Here is a 27,340-nt window from a genome sequence, read left to right as displayed (position 1 = left end):
TTTGAAGTAAATTGGATTTAAAAACAATACAAGACGTCATTTTTGACACTTCGAAGTGTCAGCTGTTTTGGTGATTTAAATGCAGTGGTTTTGTTTAAGCATCTAAAAATTGCACAAAAAAGCATCCAAATACAAATTGCGTATGAAAATAAACAAACGTAATATCAATTCACATTAAAGTGCAAGCGATAAGTATATCTAATTAATCAGCTATTGAATGCACTTACAGAGGTAGAGCGTTTTGTTGGAAAACGCAATCAGTAGCGCAACGAAGTCATGGTAAGTGAAATATAAGCTTTATAATAGTTGAAGCCAAATAACTGCGAATATTATTGTTTTTTGTTTTCGCTAACAAAGAGCTACGAGGACGACGAATATCATGTGGACACGTTTCCAAAAGACTTTGGTTACGGTTCATTCGATCAGGATGGCTTGGATGAGCCTGGTATGGGCGGTGGCGAATCTAAACCACGCATACTACTTATGGGTTTACGACGTTCGGGAAAAAGTTCCATACAAAAAGTCGTCTTCCACAAAATGTCACCGAATGAAACACTGTTCCTAGAGTCAACAAGCAAAATTGTTAAGGATGACATTAACAATTCCAGCTTCGTGCAGTTTCAGATTTGGGACTTTCCCGGACAAATCGACTTTATAGATCCCACATTCGATTCAGATATGATATTCGGCGGTTGCGGTGCTTTAGTATTCGTAATCGATGCAAAGGATGATTACAATGAGGCATTGACAAAGTTCAAAAATACCGTTATAAAAGCATATAAAGTAAACCCACGCATAAAGTTCGAAGTCTTCATACACAAGGTATGTAAAATATGTGTAAGAGTTGAATGTGTGCGTAGTGGGTGTTGTCTTTGTGTTATCAGTTTTATTTGTGAGAAAGTACCAGTTGTTCAGAGTATATAATGTAAAAACATGGAAAAGTACAAGCATGTGCCAAATGTTTATTGGATTTAAAAATTAACCCTTTTATAATTTATTATATGGTTTTGCAATTGCGTATTATTTACATACCAAAGTTTATTGTTGTATTGTAGCCCTAGAACTTTTAATTATAATATTTGCTTTTGTGTTTGTGCGATAGGTTGACGGTATTAGTGACGACTCAAAAATGGAATCACAACGGGATATACATCAACGCGCCTCTGACGATCTTAGCGATGCCGGTCTTAACCAGATACATTTGAGTTTTCATTTAACTTCCATATATGATCATTCGATATTCGAAGCTTTCTCCAAAGTAGTGCAAAAATTAATACCGCAATTGCCAACATTGGAGAATCTGCTTAATATTTTTATATCGGTAATTAGACTATATTTTTATTAACTTACTAAATTTAATTGTGCTAATTTACTTTACTGAAGCATTCGGGTATCGAGAAAGCGTTCCTTTTTGATGTTGTTTCAAAGATCTACATCGCCACCGATTGTTCGCCTGTAGATATGCAAAGCTATGAACTTTGTTGTGACATGATCGATGTGGTCATCGATCTCTCGAGCATTTACAGGTAAGAACAAAAATGCATTGTGTTGAATTATTGTATTATATTCCCGACATTTATTTTGCAGCTCGGAGGAAATGGCCTTCGACCATGAAAGCTCTAGTCTCATTAAGCTGAACAACAATACGATTTTGTATTTACGAGAAGTAAACAAATTTCTTGCGCTTGTATGCATATTACGGGAGGAGAATTTCAATCGGCAAGGTGTTATCGACTATAACTTTTTATGCTTCCGCAAAGCTATCAGCGAAGTTTTTGAATTGCGCTTGAAAAGCCAAAAACTAGAAACATTAGACGAACAAATTGAACCAGACGATGATGTTGTGGACGAGGATGAGGATGAGCTTGTTGCACGCGTTAATGAGAATCATTTGAATTAATTTGATCTGTTAATGCGGTTTTTTTTTATATATAAATTTATACGTATGCAAGATGATTTAACGAACAACCATAGTAAGCAGGACGAAACAGTGTACAAGTTGTTTATATTTTGTGTTAGGCAATTATATACGATTTAAACCGCAATGTCACGAAAATAATTTTTTATAACGTGCATATGTATGTGTAATTTACAATCGTTACGGCGCACTTATTAGCTATACATTTTGTCATATAAGTACAGCTTTATAATTTCTTCTTTTTCAAATCACTGTTTTTATATGTTATTGTGCCTTTATTCTAATTCATATTATTTTAATGCTTAACTCTACAACAATTAATTACAAACTAAAAATTATGAGTCGAAACCGCTTTTCAAAATAAGTAAAAAAAAATATATACATATATAATTCAGCTTCAAATCACCGTTACTAGTGCAAACAAAAAATACAAATTGATAAATGCAATAAGTTGAAATGTTCACACTTTTATACTAGCTTAAAATGAATGTACAGCACATGAAAAATGCGGCGAATTAAGTGAAATTTGTAACTGTCTTACTTTTGTTATTCATTGATAAATAAAAATAAAAAACTTTAATTGCAAAAAGACTTTATATAAAAGAAATAAACTCGAGCGAACTTCCATTATTATACTTTACAAATATCGCAAATTATAAATTAAACTACGCCTGGCTTAACTTTTCTTATGTTTGCGATTAATAATTCGTTCAATTTCATAACAAAAACGCGAAAAATAACAACTTATTTTCTTCATCTTTAAGAATTAAGTAAATGTAAATTCATTATTGATTAAGAGTATTATTGCAATGTAGAAAACTTAAAAACAAAAAGAAAATATTTGAACTCCTACACAAAAAACAAACGGAACTGTAACATACTTATTACGTGTGTTTACAGCAGTCACAACCGCGCTCATTGATCTTAACCGAATTGCGTTGTAATGTGTCTAGGCGCGCTTCAAACAAGATATCATCAATTGCCTTTTTGGCAAAAATTTTTTGCGTTTGACTTAAACTACGGTATTGATATGCCCAACTTATGCCTAAAATATCAGCTTCATCATTATATTGTTTAAATTTCTTAAATGGCATGCCTGCCGCTTCATTATGCGCTCTTTCGTTGTGGTTCGGTGAAGGTGAAAGCGAATACTGCCGTTTTGTACTCTCTTTAGTTGTCAGAAACTAAATTGTTTTATAAAACAAACAAACTTACAATAACCATAATTAAGCAAAGCAAGACAAACTTACCTGCACAACTAGATCATGCTCGTCAACATCAAAATCATCATCTTGTAAATTATTATCAGACGTATTATCGTGCATTGAACTATATTCGTTAATTTCACAATCATTCCAATCATCCTCATCCTCGTCTAGTGGATCATTTTGTTCATTTAAGAACGAAAGATAATTAAAGTAAATCAATTGGTACGCCGGTTTCCCAACTAAACGTTCTCCTTTCCGCGTTTTATATAATAATTTTCTATAGATAGAGCGGAGAGTGTTGATTTTTCTTTTAACCATACCAACATTAGCATTTGGATAAATCTCACGCATTTTCTTTACCATCTCTAAATAAGCAGACCGCTTAGCTCTAGCATCATTATAAAGATCGCTGTCACATTTCCATAGTTCGGGCTTTGATCTGTATAGCTTAATGAATTCTATCCAGAATTTTTGTTTTTTTGTTGCATTTAGACTTACGTCGTCAGGCCCGTTACTTTGGTGATTTATCTGATGCGATACAGTTATTTTTTCATGCAACGTTATTTCCGGGCTGGATGGTTGCGAATTATTTTCTGTATTTGTGGAGTTCTTAGATGGATTAAACTATAGGAGAAATGTATTATTTTAATACACATATTTATTATTTTGCAAGCTAACTAACTTACACCCACAACTGCATCTATTTCTTCATCGATAGCAGCGAAATCAGTGTTTTCTATATGATCAGCTGTGTTATAAAGCGGGCCATAATCATCATTATCTTCATCAGCATCGTTCGTAGTATTATCCTCCTCTAAGGGATCTTTAGACTCATGTAGAAAGGAAAAATGATCAAAATATAACCAATTATTTACAGGCTTTCTGCCCAGTCTTATGGCTCGTTTCATTTTGTGCAATTCCTTTCTATAAGACGTCCGCAGAATATTGATTTTTGCTCTCACCATATCAGCTGTAGGATTAGGATGCACTTCACGCAGTTTTGCAACAAGTTCTTTGTAAGCCTGCTTCTTTGCTTTACGATTTTTATACACATCACTATTAACTTTCCATAGTTCGGGTTTTGATCTATATAGTTTAATAAATTCTATCCAAAACGTTTGGTTTTCCTTAGTATTTAGGGTGATATTAAAACATGTATTATTGATATGTTTTGATTGATTAAACGTTTCATCCAGTGAATTGTTTAGCGATCTTGAGGAACTGGTAGAATTCCTATGATATCTGCGACTTGTGCTGCTTTTATGCGGAATATACTGAAAAAAGTAGAATTATATGTACATGTTTGTTATCAGGCACATAATTAACTCCATACTTCCACAACTTCATCTTCGTTCTCCTCGTCATTGTTTTGTTCTGAGTCCTGATCTTCTGTTAACGGATCATAGATTTCGCGTAAAAACTTGAAATGTTTGAAATACACCCATTTAATTTCCGGCTGTTCACCAAGTTTAATTTGTTCCTGGGCATTAAAGCATAGGCGCCTATAGCATGCGCGCAAACTGTTGATTTTCTTCTTTACCATATCAACATCAGGATTTGGTTCAATCTCGCGCATTTTCTCCACCAAATCCCTATAAGCATGCTTCTTTCCTATCCGGTCTTTATACACTTCACTGCCATATTTCCAAAGCACTGGTCGCGATCTGTACAACTTTATGAATTCAATCCAGAATTCTTGTTGTGCTGTTTTTGAATTGTCCATAATAAAAAATTTGTTGGAGCAAACAAAACTTGGCCGATATTTTTCGACAAACAATTTGAATAATTTTTGTACAATCTAAAAATTTGTACAAATTTGTTTTGTGTTGCAAACAATGATTGCCAACATTCTATTATTAACTAATCACATATATGTACGAGTTTTATGATGAAAAAATTTGATATTACTAAAGAATTTAAAGAATATTATTAATTAATAGATGGTTATAAAATATTTTTTTCTTTTCAGTTTTTGCGCTTTGCTTTATGACAATATCATACAAACAATACGAGCTTCAAACATTTTTCAATGTGGCAAGACAGGTGATCCTCAGCTGTTTGTAACAATTGCCAGAGAACGTATATTATAGAGAACGTTCATGGTGTGCCGATTGTCAAAATATACGTTCTCTGCTATTTCATTCGCACAATTTTTCACAATCATTTTGACATTTCTCTTCGACTTTTGACATTTCGGCGGCGAATTTCCGTATCAGCAGCTCTAATGAGAGAACGTCTGTGCTCCATTACTCCAACCAACAACAATGCGTTGCACTTTCACAAAAACAAAACAAAACAACTGTGATAAACTGTGATAAAAGTTCAGCAAAAAACGTGTAAGCAAATAAAAGTCTAAAAAGTGGTAGCAAACTGGATACGTCAATTGATTTAGTTGCTTTCAGAGCGAAGTTGAAGCGAGTCGAGCGAAAGTTTAACTGGTCTGTTGAGTGCATTTTCATTTCTGTATCAAATTTTGCAGTGCTTTTCAGGTGTTCATTATACGGTTTGTGTGTGTTTGGTGTGAAAAAGATTTTACAGAAATAAAATAAGTGAATTAAACAATATTAAAATATCTGACTGACAAGTTGGTGAAAAAGTTGAAGGATTACATAAAAATACTCAATAGGTAATAAAGTGTACAAAGTGCATGATTGTGTCGCAGAAAACCTGTCGTCCAGCAGATTATATTCTATCCAGACTGTGTAGCTGGAATTGTGCATCCAATTATTGGTATTTGTATGTAGATACATACTTTCATATGTGTACATAATAAAGGTTAAATTCGTATGTACTGCACGTATTCGAAGTGCCGTTTGTTCGTAATATCCCACAAAGTGTTTAAGTGTATATTGCTGCTGATGCACATAAAATCCGCTAATCGCCTGCAAACCGGCAGACATATTTGATACATACGCACATACATACATACGTGCCGACGTACATATTGCATACGCGCAAAAGTTTGTACATATTATAAACGGCAAGTGTTTTAATTTGTAGTAAAATTCGTCTAGTGATTCTCAAAAATACAAAAAACGCACAATTATTGGTCGTAAAAGTATTGTTTGTTGAAAGTGTGCAAGTAAAAGGATTTAAATTTGTTGCATTTCCAATTGAACTAAACTCAACTTGAATATTTGTGTTTTCCAACTTGACCTGCGGTAAGTCAAATTTTTCATTACCTACGCCATCTTCCGTAGTTCATCATTTTGTATATATGTATGTATGTTGGCATTTCCTTTTCCTGATTGGCTTTCTCTTGCACAAACAAAGCACATTTCTCACACTATACTGTAAAAATATTGATGTACATACATTCCTTTGTGGTATATTTCTAATTAATACCATTCAGTGGAAATATTCATAAGTAATTTAGTTTTATTTTAGCTGGGAAAAAAGTAATTTTTTATTTGTACAATAGATATATATAATTAAAGTTTTGGAAATCCTATTTATATACATACTAAAACTTTATTTAATAAAAAATTTTATATTACTTATACCGCATAAAGCATATCTCTAGCTTCTGTTAATTTATGTAGGTCTATATATTTATTTGCAGTTTTTGACAGCTTTTTGTTACAATTTTTGCAACAATAAAAAGATATTGGTGATTGTGCAACGCCCGACAACAATAGTACAAATACATCTGTATAAATATATATATAATGGAAACATAGGAATTATCAACACGTTGTAACCGTAAGGGATGTTTCCTTTGATGACAGTGAACATACATTACATTTCTACATATTGTGTGCCTCTCCCGTCTTTTTGCAACTTTTTTGCAAATTTTTACTATTTTATAGGTATGAAGGCATTGCTTTCGTTTGTTATTCCTACCTAGCAGTTGTTAGAAGCGGTTCTATGCGTCAGTCATTTACCTATATTGTTTAAAAGATCACGAGTTTTTCGTTTGTCTTTCTACATTGATTTTTCCTAAAATGGCAAACTTTTTGCATTACCTCTTCACGTTGTAGTTCAAGGCATGACTCATTGTTCAGCAGAAGTATCGACCGCGGTGGTCAACAGTGTATAAAACTTATGTATATAGTATTGCCGGTTCAGTGATTATGTTTCAAAAAGAAAAAAAAAATAGTATTTGGTTCCATTTTTGGGATAATTGGGAATTTCACTTTTTTGGTAAGATTGTTATATTCTAAATAGGAATATACATATGTAGAATGTACACATATTTTTGTCATTGAACTGCTCTTCACATTCTTCTGGGAGGGTCAATAGTTACGTATGTACAACTGTATGTATGTATACTATGAGTATCTAAATTATGAGGATGAACATCAACTGCACTAAAATTCTTTTAGAGAATAACGTCTTAGACTTGGGCCAAAAGCAGTGAAGATTGCATTCAGAAATTGAGCTTTGGCTGTTATATGCTATAATTTGTTCGGAGATTGTATCGTTGCCTTGGACAATAGTCTAAGCGGAATTTCGTGAAGATATTTTGTCAAATAAACAAGTTTTCTGTACAAGGACTTGAGTTTGATCGTTTAGTTAGTATGGCAGCTATATGCTGTAGTGGTCCGATATCGGCGGTTCCGACAAATGAGCAAATTTTTAGGAAGAAAAAGATGTGAGTAAGATTTCAAAATTTCGCGTATATACATAGCTAAATCGACTCAGCTCGTCACCCAAATCATTTATATACGCACATACATACATACAAGGTGCGTTCCAAAGTAAACAGGATTTAAAAAAAAAAAAGACAACAAATGGTTTTATCTCCAAAATCAATTAATTTTATTCAAAATAGTCTCCTTCTGCTTTAATACAGGTGAATACGGGGAGTGGTTGATTGTTAAAATGTGATTTTTGGTCAAATAATCGGTCACAAGCGTCGATCGATGAGACGGCGCATTATCGTGCAACAAACGCCAACTTCCATCTTCGCAATATTCAGGCCGAACACTTCGAATACGGCGCACCAAAGGCTTCAAAACTCCAAGGTAGAATACCGCATTAACGTTTTGGCTGGGTGGAACAAATTCTTTGTGGACAATACTCTTGGAATCATAAAAACAAAACAGCATTGTCTTCACTTTTGACTTCTTCAGGCGCGATGTTTTGGGTTTCGGCTCATTTCTCATTTATGTCCTCACGACCACTTTGAAAACGTTAAAACCACTCGTGCACTCTGCTACGGGATAGGCAATCATCGCCATAAACTTGTTTCATCAATTGAAACGTTTCGGTAAAAGTTTTACCAATTTTAAAACAAAATATAATGTTGGCTATTTGTTCGAAGCTCATTTTCGCACGGATGACAAAACATACTGACACTTAAAACGCAATAACTTCACTTATCCAATAGATGAAATGTCATGAAATCTTTACTGGGAGTAGATGGCGCCACTAGAGTTTACTTTGTTACTTTTTTACTGTTTACTTTGGAACGCACCTTGTATACATGTATATACTTTACAGGGTCGCCGCCGTCTTCTACAGATTGTTACAAACCTGTTTATGGTATAAAAATTTACATTAAAAAATTATGAAATATTATTATATTCATATTCGTCAGCAGAGGAAAGCTTCAAAGGTGATCTTTTGATATCAAGTGATGAAGTTTCTATCAAAATATGTACCTATTTACCTACCGAAATCCCTACTACATATGAACATTCTATAATATTTTCTACTGAATTAAATTACCTGAAGAGAAAGGTGTTAACTAGTTTGCAAAATATACAACTAATTAGCATATTTTTTCATAATTTCTATATGAACTTATACACATACATATGTACCCATGCAGATATGAACTCCACCTAAGAGGAACAGCCTCTAATCTGTATAAACTGCCGTAATCTGAATTTGAATACGCAGAAAATTATTGTATTTTACACACTTTCTTGCACGCTAACCGAAAGTGCTAACAGTGGATACTCAATTAACTAGAATTTGTACAATACATTTTGCTTTTTCTGCTTGTGATACTTCCATCAAACAATAAAAACCGACAGAGCACAAATAGATTTGCCGCTACTTTTTCTTTTCGCTAAAATACACAAATAAAACTGACATGAAAACAAAGTGGTAGCTTTTACCGCCTCTTGTGTCCAACTCTTTGTCTATTTTTCTGCTTTTCATAGAAAATTTATCGCTTGCACGTGTTAAAATATATACCATACATAAGTATGTATGTGCATGCATTCGTAGATATAAATTTTTCAGTCACTGTCTGAATGAAAAATACCTAGCAACAGCAATAATAACAATAAAATTTACATATGTGTACGAATGTATGTATATTTTTATACAGCCAGCTCCAATCTGCGCTCACAATAATTGGGCCATAGACGTGCGCTGTCAATGCTAACATCTTTCTAAACAGAAATAGCCCTAATGTAAATACGAGATATTACCACCAATTTCAACCTAATTTTAACATGCGCGCACATTGCGACTGAAAGTGAGCTGTACACTATTAACAATTAGTATACCTTTGCACAGTAACTCAAAAAATTAATCGAAGACTGTTTGTTGACTATTTTTTTTTCGACTATAGTTATGCTAAAAATGCCATTCCAATTAGAAATCATAATCAAAACAAGATTTTTCATGCATTTGCAGTATTTTCAAGAGCGCTATCCGGTTCAAAAATACTAAAATTTTTGAAAATACTCCAAATACGCAATTTATGAAAAACTTTTTAAACGGAAATTTCAATGCAATCGTTTTACATCGTTCGTCATTTAGTCCTCGCAATATTTCTAATTGGTTGCCATTCCTTCTACCCAAGCCCACTGACACTCGGAACAAATTTGTGATGAATGTCTATATTATTATCTTTAATTTTTTCTCCAGAATCCTCTGGGTCAAAAGGGGTTTTGGTACCTTGTCCCCTACATTCACTTTCAGTTAGTACGTTTCGATTAGTTTAATCGTAGATATTTATGCTTTTTTATCTATACAATTTAATGTATTTAAAAAATCGGCGATTGGTTTTGAAAAATTTTGAATTATCTTGTTCCTGTAGTAGATCTCCAAAAAAAAGTCTCTGGTGAGCGGTGAGGAAGATTTTTAACCTAAAATAAGCTGAAATTCAAAAACCAAAAACAGTTATTATTATTATAGTTGAATAAATGCACTGATCGAAGGAAATGACGTTTTCCCAAAAAAGTAGGTTTTTTTGGAAAAAATTTGCATTTCAGTGTGGAAATCGAAATTATTATCCAAAATCTTATTTTTTCGATTATTACCTGACAAATATATATAATATAACTTAGAACGTCGTCTGAATATCAAGCCGATCGGTTCTGGCGTTTCGGAGAAATTTTTGTCACTGATTCTGAAAACAGCGTTTCGAGAAAAAAACGTTTTATGTTTCGAATTTACTTTCGAACGTCGTACAAATACGTTTTTATATCCAAAACTATTTGCCGGATCCACTTCAAATTTTCGGTAAATGTATGTACATTCAAAATATCCAAAACATGAAAACAGATTTTTTTTTAAATTAACAAGTGGATATAACCCCTTAAGAACTTTTTTATAGCAAAATCAACACTAACTTCAAAGTTAATTAAAAATGTAAAGCGCATTCGATTGTTTTTCTGAGACACTGTATGTGTGTAAATAGTGATGTACACTTAGTGTTACAAAATTTCCATTTTTTCTTTCTTTCAAATTGTTTCATGGCTATTGGCGTGCGTTTTCGAGAGTAAGTGCGAATGTTAATGCCAATACATAATTTACAAGTACATTAAAAAAGCAACGCGCCGTGAAGTCAACGGATTTTATTGTTAAATTTTCGTTTTTGGTTTTTTCATCACGAATTCTTAATTTATTCACCCAGATTATTTCAACATTAAATGATAAAACTCCTAGGAAACTCTCTGAAAAAATATGCATAGACAGCTATTGTTTGTTAGTTGTTATTGTATTTAGTGGCATGAAATTCGAGTCAACAGTTAATGCTTTTTTTCTATTTAGAGATTACTATGTCTAAAGAGAAAAAAATATGTACATATGTATGTATGTGAGCATAAAAAACTAAGCTCTTTACAGCATATCCTCAAGCAATCTAGGGTTTGCCGCATTTCAAAAAGCATACATAGTTCTCTAAAATTTATTTTTCAGTAACGCCACATCTACATATATTACTTTTAAAAAATAAAAAAAAAACGCCTACACCGAAGTTATAAATACCATCTCACATAAAAGAGTTTTACATACAAGAACTTGAGTTTGATCATTCAGTTGTATGACAGCTATATGCTGTAGTAGTCCGATATCGGCAGTTCCGACATATGGCTTCTTGTTGAAAAAAGCACGTGCACAAAATTTCAGACCGATATCTCAAAAACTGAGAGACTAGTTCACGTATCTACAGACAGACGGGCATGGCTAAATCGACTCAGTTCGTCACGCTCATCATTTATGGTATATATAGACTTTATAGTCCTAACACGTTTCATTTCGGATGTTACAAACATCATGAAATACCCTGTTCAGGGTATAATAAAAGATGTCGTTGTTATTATAACTAAAGAGCAATAGCAAAGAAAATAAAAAAATAAAAAATTTTTGTAGGTTCTATGCTTTTAGTAGTCTTCAAACATCTTTCGATATTTTAAAATAAATAACTTTTTTTCGTCAGAGTTTTCCTACATTTATTTATTTTGATAAAAAAAACAAATACCTGGCATCTCTAGTGCATATTAAATCTATAGCTCATAATTTTATGACCACATATGTAAATATAGTATATAAATTCAATATATCTACATATATTTAAATTCATACATACACAGTTATTTATAAATATATGAGCGCATACATACATACTACATGGGCAATAAGCGCCTCATATTACCACTTATTGTGACAGCAATTCTGTTTTCCACTCCATATTCTGTACAAGTGCTTAACAACATATATTTTTTGCCGGACTTAACGGAAGTCATACAATTATTTTAATGCTACCTAGCGTGACAACAACTCACACAGCTGACAAGTGACCACGACAGAGTGACATTAACAGCTCCAGCCTGAAATATAGAAATTATGTTGCATTTTAAATGACTCCGACCTGCATTCTATACATAAAAAACACACAAATATGTGTACGTGAACCTACAATATAAACAGTGATGTGCAAAATAAATGCAACGGTTAGCGGTGTGTGTTGAATATTGTTAAAACTGAATACTAAATGTAGAAAAATTTTCTAAAACAAATATAAAAGTGGAAAATAACCTTCTAAAATCCCTTAACAGTTCAAAGATAGTTTAAAACGAATATTACAAATAGAAGGATAATGCTGAAAAGTCTTTGGTCTGACCGCGAAATGACTACAAGCATACATAATACCGTCAAAGTTTCATGATATTTTATTCGATCGTTCTCAAGTTCTTGGTCTCAAAGACTTCGCTGGAAAAAAATTTTAATTCTTTTTTTGTAGAGGCATTTTATTTAATAAATAAATAAGAAAAATTACATTTACAGATTTTATAGTACATTAATAATCGACGATTCATTTTGAAAAATTTGATTTTGGATTTCTTTGTTTGTTGTGAAAAATTTTACACCACAGAGTTGCTTAAAAAAACGAAATTATTATCAAAAATGTTATTTCTTCTATCAGTATCCAAAAAATACCGGTCGGTCGGAGAAACGCTTCGAGAAAAATGCGTTTAAAGTTTTAGGAGCTGATTACATGGTTGCTAAGTTGAAAAATTCTTACAAACACGCCCATATCTCCGGTAATATTTGTCGGGTAATCTTCAAATTTTCAGTGAATAATTTCAAATATATGTACATTCTATATACTATTTATGTACTTATGGCATACATATGTATTTGAAAAACAAAAACGATTTTGTGAAATTTACAAGATGACCCTTTAAATTAACAAAATTTAAAACATCTTCGTAGACCTAATATACAATATAATGTAACACCTCTATAGGTGCATACTTTGTTTGTTATATATACTTTGTATCCTGGAATAAATAAATAAATAAATAATTAATTTGTAGCAAAAACATATTATAGGTTTGCCATTACAAGAATTTTTTGTTGTTGAAAACTTGGATCCCCTTGTTGTTGATGTTGTTGTCGTTGTAGCGGCACACAACTTTATTCATCTTTTTGAGGAATGGTGCCAAGTTGACAGTTCTTGGCCTTGGTCGAAACTAAAACCGAATCCGTTCCATTTTCGTAGACCCGACAGTGGCGGGAACAGCTTGGATTCGGTCCTGTGTAGTAATTCAACTCTCCTTCTATTTATAACCTGAACAGGATAAATTAAGTTTGTCACGAAGTTTGTAACACCCAGAAGGAGACGTCGTCGACCTTAAAATATATATATTTATTTATATATATATATACTTATATAAAAATGATAAGCGTGACGAGTCGAGTCGATTTAGCCATGTCCGTCTGTCTACACGAATTAGTCTATCCATATTTGAGATATCGCCTTTTCACCCCAATAAGCTGCTCATTTGTCGGAACCGCCCATATCGGACTGCTATAGCATATAACTGCAATACAAACGAACGATCAAAATCAAGTTCTTATATAAAAAACTTTTTTATTTAACGGGATATCTGCACGTAAATTGGCATGAATTATTGTTAAAGTTAACGATACAATCTCTGAATATATTGTTCATATTTATACGGCCCACTATAGCATATAGTTGCCATACAAACCGACCGATCAAAATCAAGTTCTTGTATGTAAACTTTTTTAGTTTTACTTGTTATTATTATCAGCTATTTTTCTGCGCACAGCTGTATGTATACTTAAATTCTTACATATGAGTATGTATGCAACATAACTATATATTTATAATTTAAAATGCAACGTCATGAATTTCAAAATAGGAGCATGTGCTCATATGTACCCCTATGTATACATTTATTATTTTATTTAAAAAGCGCTAATTTCAGCAGGTATTTTTTTGTTATTATTGAAAATAAAAAATATTGAACGAAAGTCAAACTAAGTCCATCAAAATATCTTGATAAAAAAGTTTAATTCACAATAAGCTCTTTTAATTGGGTTAAAAATTTCCAAACACAAATACGAGTATGTACACACCGGTGAGATATTTATTTCCACTTTTTCTCATCAATGCTTACATCTGGTAACACATAAACGGATTTTTCCTTAATAATTCGTTAATTGGCATTTATAAAAAATTCTCCACTGCATTTTTCTATTCCTCTTTCTATGTTATTATGCTTTATATGCACTTCTTTATTGGATTATCGCTCATTAGACGGTTCAAAGTGTTTTGCTGCAATAATAAATAACCAGTTTTTTCTTACCAAATTTCGCTTTTGTTTTGCCAGTTATAGTGATTTCTTTTTAAACACCATTTACAGGGTGTTTCGCCACGTGCGTCCCACGCCCGCTTGTCTATTAAATGTCATTCGCCGTGATGCACAAATCTCATTACACACAAGCACATCCATTCATATATACACACACACACATATACCTATGTACGGCCAATCGCTCACGTTAGGTTCGTTGAACGAAAACGTGAAATCCATTCAGCGGCTACATCGGCATCTGCACCAGCGTTGGCACCAGTTCCACGGCACGGCAAACATGCCGTGTTTGCGCAGCAAGAATGTGTTGTTGTCATCTGTGTTGTGGTCGGTGGCTTTGCCCGCCACCATCGTCGCAAACGCCATCTAAGCGTACACTATCCGCTTTTTTCACTTTGATGTTGTGTATTTGTGTTGTTGTTGTTGTTGTATTTAAATCACGTTTCGCCATTGCGAATCATTTACCGCGTCATGTAAAAGCTACTCGAACCATCAGCCTATCCAATTACTGTTGTTACTTGCACACATACATACAACATTCATACATACAATTATATATATATGTAATGATATGGTCTTATTGCACGCCGTCCAACTATGCAACCAGCCCGCTTGACGATCTGTTGTAATCATAAATAAATGCGAGTATCAGCAATTGTTGTTTGTGCCTCTGCTTATTATTTGCGAAAATGTGATGCTGCTTACTTTGAATATCACCTTCTATCGGTACTTCTTACTCATTTTCCAATATATAGTACATATTTGCATCCATACATAAATATGTATTAATGTATTTATTATGCTCTTGCAACATGTTGCACGGTGAGTATAATAGTTTTGTACACTTAAAAGTTGTTAATTAAAGCTTTACAAACGAAATACATTTGGGGCCCCATATACTATCATAAATTGCAAAAGAACGCTGCAACTCGGTTAACATATTGTTACAGTTATTTAAGGGGTTCCACGACTCTTGAGCGTAATTTCAGTTATAAAAGTATATATGTATATAAATGATCAGCGTGATGAATTAAGACGATTTAAGCATGTCCGTCCTTCTGTATATATACGAACTAGTCCCTCAGTTTTTGAGGTAATGCTCTGACATTCGGCATCCGTCCTTTTCTCATCAACAAGTTGCTCATGCAAACTGAACGATCGGAATAAAGTGCTTGTATGGAAAACGTTTTCATTTAAAGAGATATCTTTGAGTAATTTGGTATGGATTTGCTTAAGGCAATGGTGCAATCTCCAAAGAAATGATTCACATCGGATCACTATAGCATATAGCTACCATATAAACTGACCAATCAAAGTCCTTTAAGGATTTTTTTGTATTTGTGAAGGTTATTTTAGTTTCGGTGCAACCAAAGTTAACGTTTTTTCTTGTTTTTTTTTTTAATGTTCCACCTTATAAATTCTGATGCATTTTTATATCTTGAACATAGTATCTTAGTTTGTTACTATACAATATTTGTTTGAAACACCCAAAAGTAAACGTCGGAGACCACTTAAAGGGTATATTTAAAAGACGTTTATAAGCGAACTAGTCCCTCAGCTTTTGAGATATTGCTCGGAAAAATTTCACACGTCCTTTTCCACCAAGAAGCTGCTCATTTGTCGGAACCGGCGATATCGTAGAACTATAGCATAATGTTGCTATTCACATTAACCGATACAACTCAACTCCTTGTATGGAAAACTTTTTTATTTGATAAGGTATTTTCCCAATTACTACTTTCCTAAAATTATTTGCAGCTCATTAAACAAATTTTTAAAGGTCGTCATCGAAGAAAAAGTGTCGCTTATGTACATACATATGTACAAGTATATAACATCCAAGCGCGTTTAATACCGCATTCGCTTTAAAAAAAGGGATACGAATTATCGACCGATATTACATTTTTTCAAAATTTCTCAAACCCGCAGATACACCCACTTCGATAGGGGGTCAAAACAAATTTACGGCTCTAAATTTTGACGGTAGTCGGCTACGACACGACAGTAAAGTTCTCTTGTTGCGATAGTGGCGCCATCAGGCGTTGAGGCTAACTACAGATTGTCACTTTAGGCACACGAGGCTCGAGTAAAAATTGAGTAATTTCAACTAAATTTCATAAACATGTTCCTCTAGGGGTCGTATTCTCAGTTTAGACTATCGACGTACATAGCAAGCAGATATAATTTACATATAAACCACGAAATTTGTAATACCCAGTAAGAAACGTCGGAGACTATAAAATTTATACATAAATGATCAGCATGATGAGCTGAGTTGATTTAGCCATGTCCGTCCGTCTGTATACACGCGAACTAGACCGTCAGTTTTTAAGCTATTGATCTGTAATTTTGCATTCGTTCTTTTCTCCCCAAGATGCTGCACATTTATCAGAACGGCCAATACCAGACCACTTTAGCATATAGCTGCCATACAAACTGAACAATCGGAATCAAGTACTGGTATGAGATGCAATCTCCGAAGGAATTGTTCAGATCATATCACTATTTAGCTACCTTACAAATTGAATGATCCGAATCAAGTTCTGTGAAGGGTATTATAGCTTCGGTGCAACCGAAGTTAACGTTTTTTCTTTTTATGTTATAAGAAATGCCCCAATGAAGAATGTTATAGCTTTTGTTCATTAGAAGCTAACGTGTTTTCTTGTTTTAAAACGGTTTGCACGGCTACCTTAAGGTCAGATCCATCCGAACTTATCTTCCCCTTAGCTGTTTTACTTTTCTTTTTCCAATATGAGTCGATTTCGCTACATGTGGACCGCTTTTGTTGTAATATGTACATACTTACTGCTTTAAATATTGCTATATTTCATGAATGTACATACATATGTATGTATGTATATGTTTGTGCAACAATGTATGAATAACCAATATTATTTGTTTATTTTGTCTGCACTGTAGCGTCTTTTCGATTTGCATTGTTCACCAAAGACTTTTAGCTGCAATGATGACTAATAAGCTGCGCATAAAATAACTGTAGATTAACAAAGGCAATACTGGGGTGCCCATAAGGTTATTCGAAAGCTGGTAAATGGAAAAGTTATGTACGAGCGTGTGTAGATTTAAGTTATACCTGTTTTTAATCGTTTCTTCTTTAAAGTGACCAAACAAGAATTTATTAACTAACTGTAATTAAGCATATAGCATATTCAGGTTTATATTTTCAATTGCCAGGTCGCTTACAGGCGTGACTGGCGCACTGTTGATGGAAAGCTCAGAACCCAGCTGTAAAAAATCCGATATGATTGGTTTTGTTTTGCTTTGACTGCATTTAAACAGGCTATTCACTTTCTTTCTGTCGAATGGTCGCAGAACTTTCAGTCTGTCTAAAAAGACGCGAAGCCAAGTGATTATATGATTAGGTCTTTTCAATCCTCTCCATCATTTCCAATGTAATTTTTCTTAAGATCCATTTACTGAATTTATAAAAGATTACATCAGAACCCTTGCTAAAATCTTACTCGAAGGTGGTCTTCACCTTTTGATTTGGTTTTTTTGTCAATTCCTGGCCACAGTACTCCTTAAGTCTAATATGTTTGTGACTTTGACTGATTACTCTATCCAACCGAATTATTTCTGGTCCATCAACGATGTTTATCGCGAAATTGCGGGATCTTCAATGAGCGATATGGTCTGAAAGAAGTTTGATTACTGCGAAGAGCAAGCCGTCCGAAACTTTGTTTTAAAGCTAAGCTTTCGAATATTAAAATTTTGAATATTAAAATTTTGATTACATACAATTTGGGTAACTTAGTTACCCCCGTACTATTACAATAAATTAGAGTGTTTGTCCTTACGAATACTTATTCTAAAGATTATATATTATTTTATGTTATGCTAGCAAGATTCGTGTATAGTTTTTTCCAAGCAAAGTAAAAAAATTGATTAAATTATTGCTAAAATTTCGATTTCGTTTCGAATTTTTGTTGAAAATCGACAATATTAGCATATAAAGAATTCTTTCAAGGAAAAATAAGTTGGAAATGTCAGAGTTTTAATATTGTTCAAATATTTTTTTCACGTCTATTCTAATTTGGAAAACAATTTGAGCAATTTCATAGTCCTCCTAGTTAATAATAGAATAATTATTATGTTATCAAATTTAACCCAGACTTACAAAAATAAACTAAAGTTTCACGTATTTGAGGCAATACAAACATGCCATCCAATTTTCAAACAGCTGCCACGAATTGATATATGGCGAAAAATTTTTACACGAACTTAAAAAACACGTTATATCAACTTTGTAGAAACTAGAATTTTTTTTAAAACGATTCGGTTTGCGCGCTCATTTTAAATGGATCAGTCCGGATCAAATTTGATCAGATACAGATACCCTGAAGAATAATATGTATGACAATATTTGATTCTATTTGATTATATCAAATATTAGAGAGTGGCAAATAGAATCAGCAAGTGGTATAAACTGGCATAATCAAATTGAGATAGAGATAATAGTTGCTTACACATCAGATTTTTGACAAGAGAGCAGAGCAATTCAATTCTGATATCATTTATATTGAAATAATTACTCATGGCTTACCTTTTTATATTATTTTTTTCTAAACTTAATTAATTAGTAATATTTATCTCTGCTACGGAATGAACGAATGTATGTACATTCATAGGTTTATTTATTTTCTCTGTGGTCACTAATTCCAGCAAAGTCTCATACTTTATAGTCTGATTCGGATATCAGATGATAATATCACCCGTCATTGTGGTCGGCAAAGCCATAACAGCTGATATGCGATATCGAAAGGCATAAATTCGGTCGAATAAACATAAATACATATGTATGACAGACCGCTAAAGAGGAAATGTACACACAAATATGTATATATAAAGTTTCCATATATGGTAACTACTTATGTATGTAATTGTATATTATGGAGCCGGCATCATACGATCGACCACACAAATGCTACAAAATAATCAACAAATGCCAAAGCTTATTCGTATCTGGATCTTGTGTATTTGTGAGAGAGCTTTTTTCAATGTATAATATAAACAAATCCACAAATTGATCTACTCAAACAAAGTTTAAACTATTTCAATATATAATTTGCAAAAGCTTTGCTCTCTTTACAAAATTACAAGAGCACCGAAAGCTTTGGAGGAACTCTTTACTTTAAAACTACTCTGTATATAATTGTTCAAAGAGTAGTAGATTATCTAAGAGAGTTTTTGACATTTACAAAATAAATAAATAAATATGAAATAAACAAGTTGATGTATACATATTTAAATACAAATATATAGGCCTAAACATTTCTGGCTGCCATAATTACGGCCAGGTACAAGTGCTAGTTGGAAAATAGTTTGATTGTTCGAAAACATAATTTTTACCTACGGCTTTGAATATGACTAATACTGCAAATTTGGAAAAGCGACACAACTCAACACAGCCCAATTTAATATTTTAACTATTTATAGTTTTGGCAATATTGTACTTGTATGTAGGTATTTGGCGATAATTTCATTGGTTTATATAACTTTTAAAATAAAAAAAATACACTAAAGCTTTTGCGGACTCTGCTACCAGGAAATTGAGAAATATTTAAATTAACAAAAAATCGGTAATAAAAAATATGTCAGCAATTAAAACTATTTTTTATTCGGGATAGTTGAAAATATTAACCTAGTTCGATTCGTCTCTGTACTGCTGGCTTTTTTGAGCTCTGCTTTCTTGTCAAGAAATGTTAGATGTATGGTAAAAGCAACAACAAAGTCTTCCATTTGAATTCAATATAAAGGTGTTTATGGATTAAATTGGTATAAAATTAAGTTGATATAACCACTTACTAAATTTGATTATTACCGTTTTATACCAGTTGTTTGTTCCATTATCCAGACTCTAGCAAATGTTAACCAGCTTCTATTTCATTATGCTATTTTATTTCATTTATACCAGTTGGTTCTATTCGGTACTCTCCGCATTCTTTTAGCGCATTCAAAACAATTATTACGATATCGATAACTGTACCATTGTCTGCCACAGGTACTTTTGCTAATATTTTGATTAGTTTACGCATTTCATAAACAAAGCAATAAACTTCTTGCTATCTAGCCCACATCGAAGCACAAATAGTAAATAACTTTAAAACCACAAACAACTCAATATTTTTGTTTTCCTCTATCGATACAAATTTATCAACAACAATAATGTTCATAAACACTAGTGAAAAACAAAAACAAAAAAAAAATTATTTTGCAATGTTATAACATAAGAATGTTTGTATTTATTGTTCTTTTTTGTCAGCTGTCCGGCGACGCAGTTGCAATTACAAATGCACTTTAAGTATTTCATACACATATACATACTTACATACATACATTTGAATGAGTGTACACGCTTGTAATTTAATGATAAAATGCAATTAAAGCGAGATGTTTTTGTTTACGAAAAGCTGTTCAATAGCAAAACAAGAGGCTCACAAATGATAAAAACAAAACAATTTTAACTGGCAAAGTGGAACTTTGATCGGGTGAAATTTTCTATTACATAATCGGCAAGGATTGGATTATAGCGCGTGTTTAGCTTTTAATAAAAACATGTTACGTTTTAATATATAATATGTACATATGTCAGATAGACGATAACAAGTCGATGAAAAATATCGAGTTTGGTAAATTGATCTCGTAAAATGAACTAAATTTCTTTTGACAAAAACGAGTGTAGTTTTATTGAGGTATTTGTTTTGTAAACGAATACTTGGTAAAATAGAACGTGTATTTTTATTGAAATCAACATGAGAACAATGCCTTGGAGAAAAAAAAAAACAAAAGTTAACATAACTTTAAATATTTTTATACCCTGAATAGGATATATTAAGTTTGTCACGAAGTTTGTAATACCCAGAAGAAAACGTCAGAGACCATATACAATTTATACATAAATTATTAGCCTGATTATTAGCATCGACTCAGCCCAATGTCGCCATGTCAGCCTGTCAGTCCGTCCATCTACACGAACTAGTCCCTCAACTTTCGAGATATCGATCTGAAATTGTAAAGCGTCCTTATCTCATCAATAAGTTGCTCATTTGTCGGAACGGCTGATATCCGATATAGCCGCCATTCAATCTTAACGATCAAAACCAAGTGCTTGTATGGAAAACTTTTTTATTTAACAAAATATCTTCACGAAATTCGGCACAGAATATTGCCCAAGGTAATTTTTTTAGCGTAACGATACAAAAATCAAATAGAGAACTCAAAAAATCGAGAGATATCGATTCAGAGAGTTTGGATTAATTGATTTTTGATTTAAGTGATACTGATCCTTAGGAAAAATTATTAACTTGGTTATAGACAGACATCTATAAATCCACTTATCCTCAAATCGATTAACAACCCTCAAGTGAATAACTGCGCACATTGTGATCGGGTATAAATACGTGTTGGATTATAAATTGTGCATATTATATAGTATAGTTCTATAAGTATGTCTATGGTATCTGTGATGTGTATACGACGTGCATTGCAAAGAAAAACAAAACCAGTAGTGACAACGGTCACAACGAAGCAGATGACAAGTACATACATACATATATAGGAAGATATTTACATATATGCATTTTAATTGTTTACGCTAAAGTATATACTTAATTTTTATAGCAAATTTTGTTTACTACTTAAACGTATTGTTAATTATGCAATACGAGCCCAATTGCATACAGACAACTACGTACTTAGTATATCTAAAATGTATAGTACAGGAAAGCTACACGGACAGAAAAGCTTTGAATAGCATAAGAAATTATTATATTTTTTTACTTATCGAATTATTTAAATTTTTTTTTTTTTTTGGTATAATAATATGCTTTTAAGGTTTTTGACCCTAAAGCCATTCGATAAACGAAACTTTTAGTAGATTTAAGTCGCCATTGAACAACTTGAAGAGTTATAAACGTTTCGAAACCGCTTCCGCACAAATTTTCAGTTAATGTACTGTTCGACTTTTTTAAGGTCTCAACTGGCTAGTCTTAATATTAACAATAAAAACGACTTAAAAGAGCAGATTGCTTAAAAACTAGAGGAAGATAGATACTAATAAAGCTTCTTAAGTTGAATGGTTGTTTGCACCTTCTGCCATATACATAATACTACAATCGAATACAAATTGGTATAAATCACATAAATTGGTATAATGGTATATCAAACGTTTATACCACTTTAATTAAGTATGATGCTCTCTCTCTCATCACATGTAAATTGTTTGACATGGGACCAGAGCTCTAACACGAGTATATTTTGAATGTAAGAATTTTTCATATGACAAGTTTCGACAAATTGAATCAGTATTCTCGGCGATCTCACAATACCAATGCGTAGTTACCAGCGGCGCTAATTTATTATATGTATACTCAAAAAACTTTGGTCCAAAACATTTTTTATTTTTATCTTTCTAATTATAATCATATTTTACTCAGTGTATGTACTCGCTCATATGTTCATAATGCTGCTGTGGCGTTCAGCGGCAGCCGGCTGTTGACCACAAGTGTGCCCCTCAGTCAATGCCCCCGCTGTTCGCTGCCCAAGTCAGTGGCGTCAACAACATAGACAGCGAACCCAAAACCAGACGCTGACGGGCCTCCATTGTTTGTAGCCAATAGCGGCGTTCAACGCGGAAATGCCAAAGCGTAATATGTACATAAGAACACATACTTGTACATACAAATTTATACATAAGTAAATAAATTCTTCTGCTACATACATACATATGTACATGCATTAGTGGCAAGTATGTGCCAATGTGAGATTATTGACTTGTTTTAATTGCATTAGCAACGCTTTGTAAACAATATTTTGTTCTGGCACCCACATGCAAACACTTCCATTGGAAGTTGTTTACTTCTTCGATTTGGTCTAGTAAACGAATGCGTACAAGGGGAGTTCAATAAATTTACTTTTATTTTTAAACATACATACATATGTATACAAACAGTTTGTTTATATGGTATATTAATACATAAATTAGTCAGTGGAATTTATGAATGTAAAATAAGTTGAAAGAGAGATTGGAAGACTAATTGATCGACCCTCGTAAGCGCGTGCTTTATCCGTACGCCATGCATGTCACGTTTTTTAAAACAAAGTAAGCCAAATATGTTTTTTTTTGTAACATCAAATAAATATATTTATTATTTTGATATATAATGGGTGGGTATCTTCCGATACAAAACAAAAAAACATTAAATTATTTCGAAGACACCGAAAATCTTAGCTGTCTGAGAATGAAGGACGAATTCAATTTTAGAAGCTCATTTGCAATTATAATCGGTAATTTGATATCGATAAAACAATAAATTTAGTTAGTGCCAATTCACACACGGACTCTTTTGTCGCCCAAACCGGTTTACTGTGGGCGAAGGAACGTCGAGAAAAGACGTGCCGCTCGTGCTCGGTTAGCACGTTTTGTGTTCTTGTTCGTAACGGCTCGCTGCTACCCATTCCTGCTTTCCTTTTCATTTTGAAATTATTTTCATGGTTGCAAGAGCGCTCGGTTTCAAATGAATATACATATACGATTCGTTCAGAAATTTGAATTTTTTTTATAATTTTTTGTATGGATTCTAATATAGAAATATGCATAGAATAATAGAAATATTTTGGTGGTGAAAATGGTGAATAAAGATAAGAAACTCAAAAATATTTAATTGAAATATTTAATAACATATAGCAGTATTAAACGCAATAATATATAATATATATATAAATGAATTTTAATAAGAGTAGAATACTTTTACTTTTTTACATTTACCTTAATATGGTATATCAAGATGTGTTCCTATTTATTTCTTTTAAACGCAACGGAATGAAAATTCGAATATAATTTTATTTAAAACAAGAAATTTTTGTAAAAAAAAGAAAAAATATGGCTTTAAAAAATTACGGGTATATACTTCCCGTCATAAGTTTTTCCTTGAAAATATGAATAGCGGCTATTCTAAATATTGTTCTATCACATTCATGGTAATTCCTTGTAAGCAAAATGTCAAACCACTATCTTGACATAAGGAATAAAAGAAACACTCTACTGGACTCTTTTAGCTCTTGTGAACGACAAAAAAAGGGACAAACAAATGGATTTTTTTTTTCAAAAGCTCATAATTCATCTTTTCTTTTACGTTTTAGATGTTATTTAAGGATGCTAGGACTTCCACTATGTGGACAAGTCGACGTCGCTCTGCCGCCATCATTCTGTACCCTCCCCCATTACTAGGATCACCAAAAAAATTTGTAAAACTTTTCACGACAACTGTGCGAAAATTTCATCTTTTTATCCATTATACGTTCCGCGAAAAAAATTCCAAAAAAAAGCAGCAGATTTTCAGACTATTAAGGTTGAAATCCCGTTTAAAAAAAGTAGGGTACAAAAAAGTTTTAATTTTGAATACTAAATTATACGCTCAATAAGGTACAATATATAAAGTTTGTCATGAAGTTTGTAACACTCAGAAGGAAACGTCGAAGACCCTATAAAATATTATATGTATGGTATACATATAATATGTACATATTTAAATGCTCAGCGTGACGAACTGGGTCAATTTAGCCATATCCGTTCAAGTCTGATGTCGATTGGAAATTTTACACACATCCTTTTCTCCCCAAGAACGCGCCCTTTTTTCGAAATCGCCGATATCGGGCCACTATATAACGTAGGTGCTATACAAATTGATCGATCAAACTCAAATCCCTGTATGGAAAACTTTCTCATTTGAAAATATATCTTCATGAAATTTGTCATGAGTTTTTGTCTAAACCAACGCTACAATCTCCGAACAGATCGGACCATATACATATGTAGCTTATAGCTGCCATATAAACTAACCGAGCAAAATCAAGATAAAGGTCTTTTTAAACCCTTTTATGCTTTAATAAATTCATCTTTTAAGGGTATTATTGTTTCGGTGCAGCCGAAGTTAACGTAGTTTCTTGTTTTATATTCATAATAGTATAAATAATATAGCCCCTACACAACCGATTTGTACTTCTCAAGTTTAGCCTGTTCCAAAGCTTTTCACTTTGTTTCATATTATGTAGAAATACGTACAACGGATTGTGTATCACCCTGCTATGATTTTGATTTTGATTTTTCCATAACACATAATTCCACAATTTATTACGTAATTTTCGAACTCAAGCTGTTCACTGGTTTACGTTTAAATGACGTAACATTTAAATGTCACATACTCTTACATACTTAAGTATAAGTAGATTTGATAGATAAGTTGCTCGTGATTATTCCAATTGCACACATAAATATTCATACGTCATTAGCGATCACGCGATACTGAAAGCTTAACAATTTCTTCAAGAAAATCGGCTTCGAATGAAAAATAAAGCCTTGCTTAGAATTAACATAAAGCGTTCGATTAGACATTTTGATTAAGCGTTCAGTCCGATATTTGATTAAACATTGCCTTTGAATACCTTTTCAATCCCTAATTATAATAATATTTAGGCGCAAACAATGGCTTTCGAATCCAAAATCGGAAGTTGTTATTGAAGCCGTCACAAAAATAATATCCCTTTTTTTATGCAAACCGAAAAAATTTTCACTTAAAAAATTCAAAACGAATGGAATTGTGTTTATAATTCTAAAAAACAAATAAATAACACTAACAAGTCTCGTGAATTGTTATCTCCTCAAAATTGTCATCTCGCTCACAATCCTTAGTACGTTTTTTGTTTTTTCTAAAAAATTTTTTTTTTTTGATATCTCACCACAAACGCATGGAACTCATTAACATGAGTTATAAAATAAAAAAGTCAATTGCTATTTTACATATATATTTGTACTGTAACTATTCAATTCATTCAAAGCACTTTAGTTGACACATTTAGCTCAATTGAGCGCTAAATTAGTCAATTTAAAGCAAATTTTAATACATTAATAGATAGTAAGAATGACGGTTAGTGAGTGGGTTGCGTGTGCCACTACCTTTCGATTAGTCGTGGATTGGAGATACAAAGCTTAGAGAAAGTAGAGAATACAAAGAAGCATTATTAGTCTGAATCTGAATTGACAGGTGTCTCGGAAAATGTCTACCATTAAACTCGCAAACGTCACTTTAATTTCTTAAGATAAAGTCGTTTTTAAGGAGCTTATTCCAAATTCTGCAAAGCACAGAATGGTCTGTGCCAAAGTTTCGATGTTGTCTCCTCACTGAAAAGCATTTGACCCGATCAAGATATCGCGCCCAAACATTCTCAAGTTCTATAAAAAAACGCTTCAACTCTTTCGGCTTGTGATACAACCGATCAACTGAAGAATTGCGCTGTTAAGTAGTCCCCCACCAATCATATTCATCAAATTTGTCCCCTAGCAACATTTTCTATTAATCAGACTCAAAAAGGGGCTCGTTGTAAAAAATTTCACCCAAATGGCAAAGATGAAAAAACTATTTTGAGGGTTTGGAACCTTTACTCGTACCGATATCGAAACTTATAAAATCCTGTTACAACAAATGCATTACGCTGAATGGATACTCTGTCGGGAAATAAAGTCATACTTTTGCAGCCTATGTAGTATGCTTCCTATTTTGTTTTTTGCCGACCTGTTTAGGGGTCTTTGACTATGCAATAAGTGCGTCGATTAAATTGTTTATTTTTTCAACACAGTTATGCAAATACTAGAAAAAGTTTAAAAACATATGAACAATGTTGTTGTTTTTTAATACAAGTCGATACTTCCGCATAACATTGAGCATAGTTGAAAAACCTTTGCTTGCGCAATGCCTAGGTGCCTAATGCAAGTGTTGCTGACGTTCTATAAGCCTGCGCTTTTTATAACATCTACGTATAAACAAATTTACATACATACAAAAGTTATAACGATTTCATTTTAATGAAATTCTACTTCTATTTTCTTGTAT

At 32.7% G+C, this 27,340-nt stretch overlaps 3 protein-coding genes across 4 annotated transcripts in view; 2 read left to right on the top strand and 1 right to left on the bottom strand.

Moving 5' to 3' along the window:
- The first annotated feature begins 36 nt into the window (after window positions 1-36).
- On the top strand, window positions 37-2,498 carry RagC-D (Ras-related GTP binding C/D). Of its 2 annotated transcripts, XM_014239418.3 has the most exons (6): window positions 37-158; window positions 230-279; window positions 358-822; window positions 1,103-1,321; window positions 1,384-1,526; window positions 1,588-2,498. In XM_014239418.3, the coding sequence occupies exons 2-6, from the start codon at window positions 277-279 to the stop codon at window positions 1,898-1,900; spliced, it is 1,143 nt and encodes a 380-aa protein (XP_014094893.1). In that variant the 5' UTR covers window positions 37-158; window positions 230-276; the 3' UTR covers window positions 1,901-2,498. The 2 variants fall into 2 exon arrangements, with proteins under 2 accessions (XP_014094893.1, XP_014094892.1); XM_014239417.3 differs by having other exon boundaries at window positions 48-279.
- On the bottom strand, window positions 2,434-5,007 carry LOC106620780 (uncharacterized). Its single transcript, XM_014239401.3, has 4 exons — window positions 4,460-5,007; window positions 3,813-4,400; window positions 3,169-3,750; window positions 2,434-3,102 (listed from the first exon to the last, which is right to left on the bottom strand). Exons 1-4 carry the CDS (start codon window positions 4,847-4,849, stop codon window positions 2,803-2,805), a joined length of 1,860 nt encoding a protein of 619 aa, XP_014094876.2. The 5' UTR covers window positions 4,850-5,007; the 3' UTR covers window positions 2,434-2,802.
- Window positions 5,008-5,349: 342 nt separating this feature from the next.
- Window positions 5,350-27,340, top strand: part of Lpin (phosphatidate phosphatase LPIN) — a 55,521-nt gene continuing 33,530 nt past the window's right edge. Inside the window, exon 1 of the mRNA XM_036363390.2 lies at window positions 5,350-6,287. The gene's annotated coding sequence lies outside the window, so the exon portion shown is untranslated. The remainder of the gene's footprint in view (window positions 6,288-27,340) is intronic.

Source organism: Bactrocera oleae, chromosome 4 (genome assembly GCF_042242935.1).
Source record: "Bactrocera oleae isolate idBacOlea1 chromosome 4, idBacOlea1, whole genome shotgun sequence".
NCBI classification, from domain to species: domain Eukaryota; kingdom Metazoa; phylum Arthropoda; class Insecta; order Diptera; family Tephritidae; genus Bactrocera; species Bactrocera oleae.
The sequence above is the reverse complement of the archived record's forward strand: the minus strand, read 5'-3'. Positions and strand labels throughout refer to the sequence as shown.

What these genes read in the sequence shown, in the direction of transcription:
- RagC-D (XM_014239418.3), top strand. An exon ending in TGCTTAATATTTTTATATCG is followed by an intron (nt 1,322 to 1,383) that starts GTAATTAGACTA and finishes ACTTTACTGAAG; the next exon opens with CATTCGGGTATCGAGAAAGC. An exon ending in GATCTCTCGAGCATTTACAG is followed by an intron (nt 1,527 to 1,587) that starts GTAAGAACAAAA and finishes TTTATTTTGCAG; the next exon opens with CTCGGAGGAAATGGCCTTCG.
- LOC106620780 (XM_014239401.3), bottom strand. Translation starts at nt 4,849, where the DNA reads ATGGACAATTCAAAAACAGCACAACAAGAATTCTGGATTGAATTCATA. An exon ending in AAATAGATGCAGTTGTGGGT is followed by an intron (nt 3,751 to 3,812) that starts GTAAGTTAGTTA and finishes TTTCTCCTATAG; the next exon opens with TTTAATCCATCTAAGAACTC. An exon ending in AGCATGATCTAGTTGTGCAG is followed by an intron (nt 3,103 to 3,168) that starts GTAAGTTTGTCT and finishes AAAACAATTTAG; the next exon opens with TTTCTGACAACTAAAGAGAG.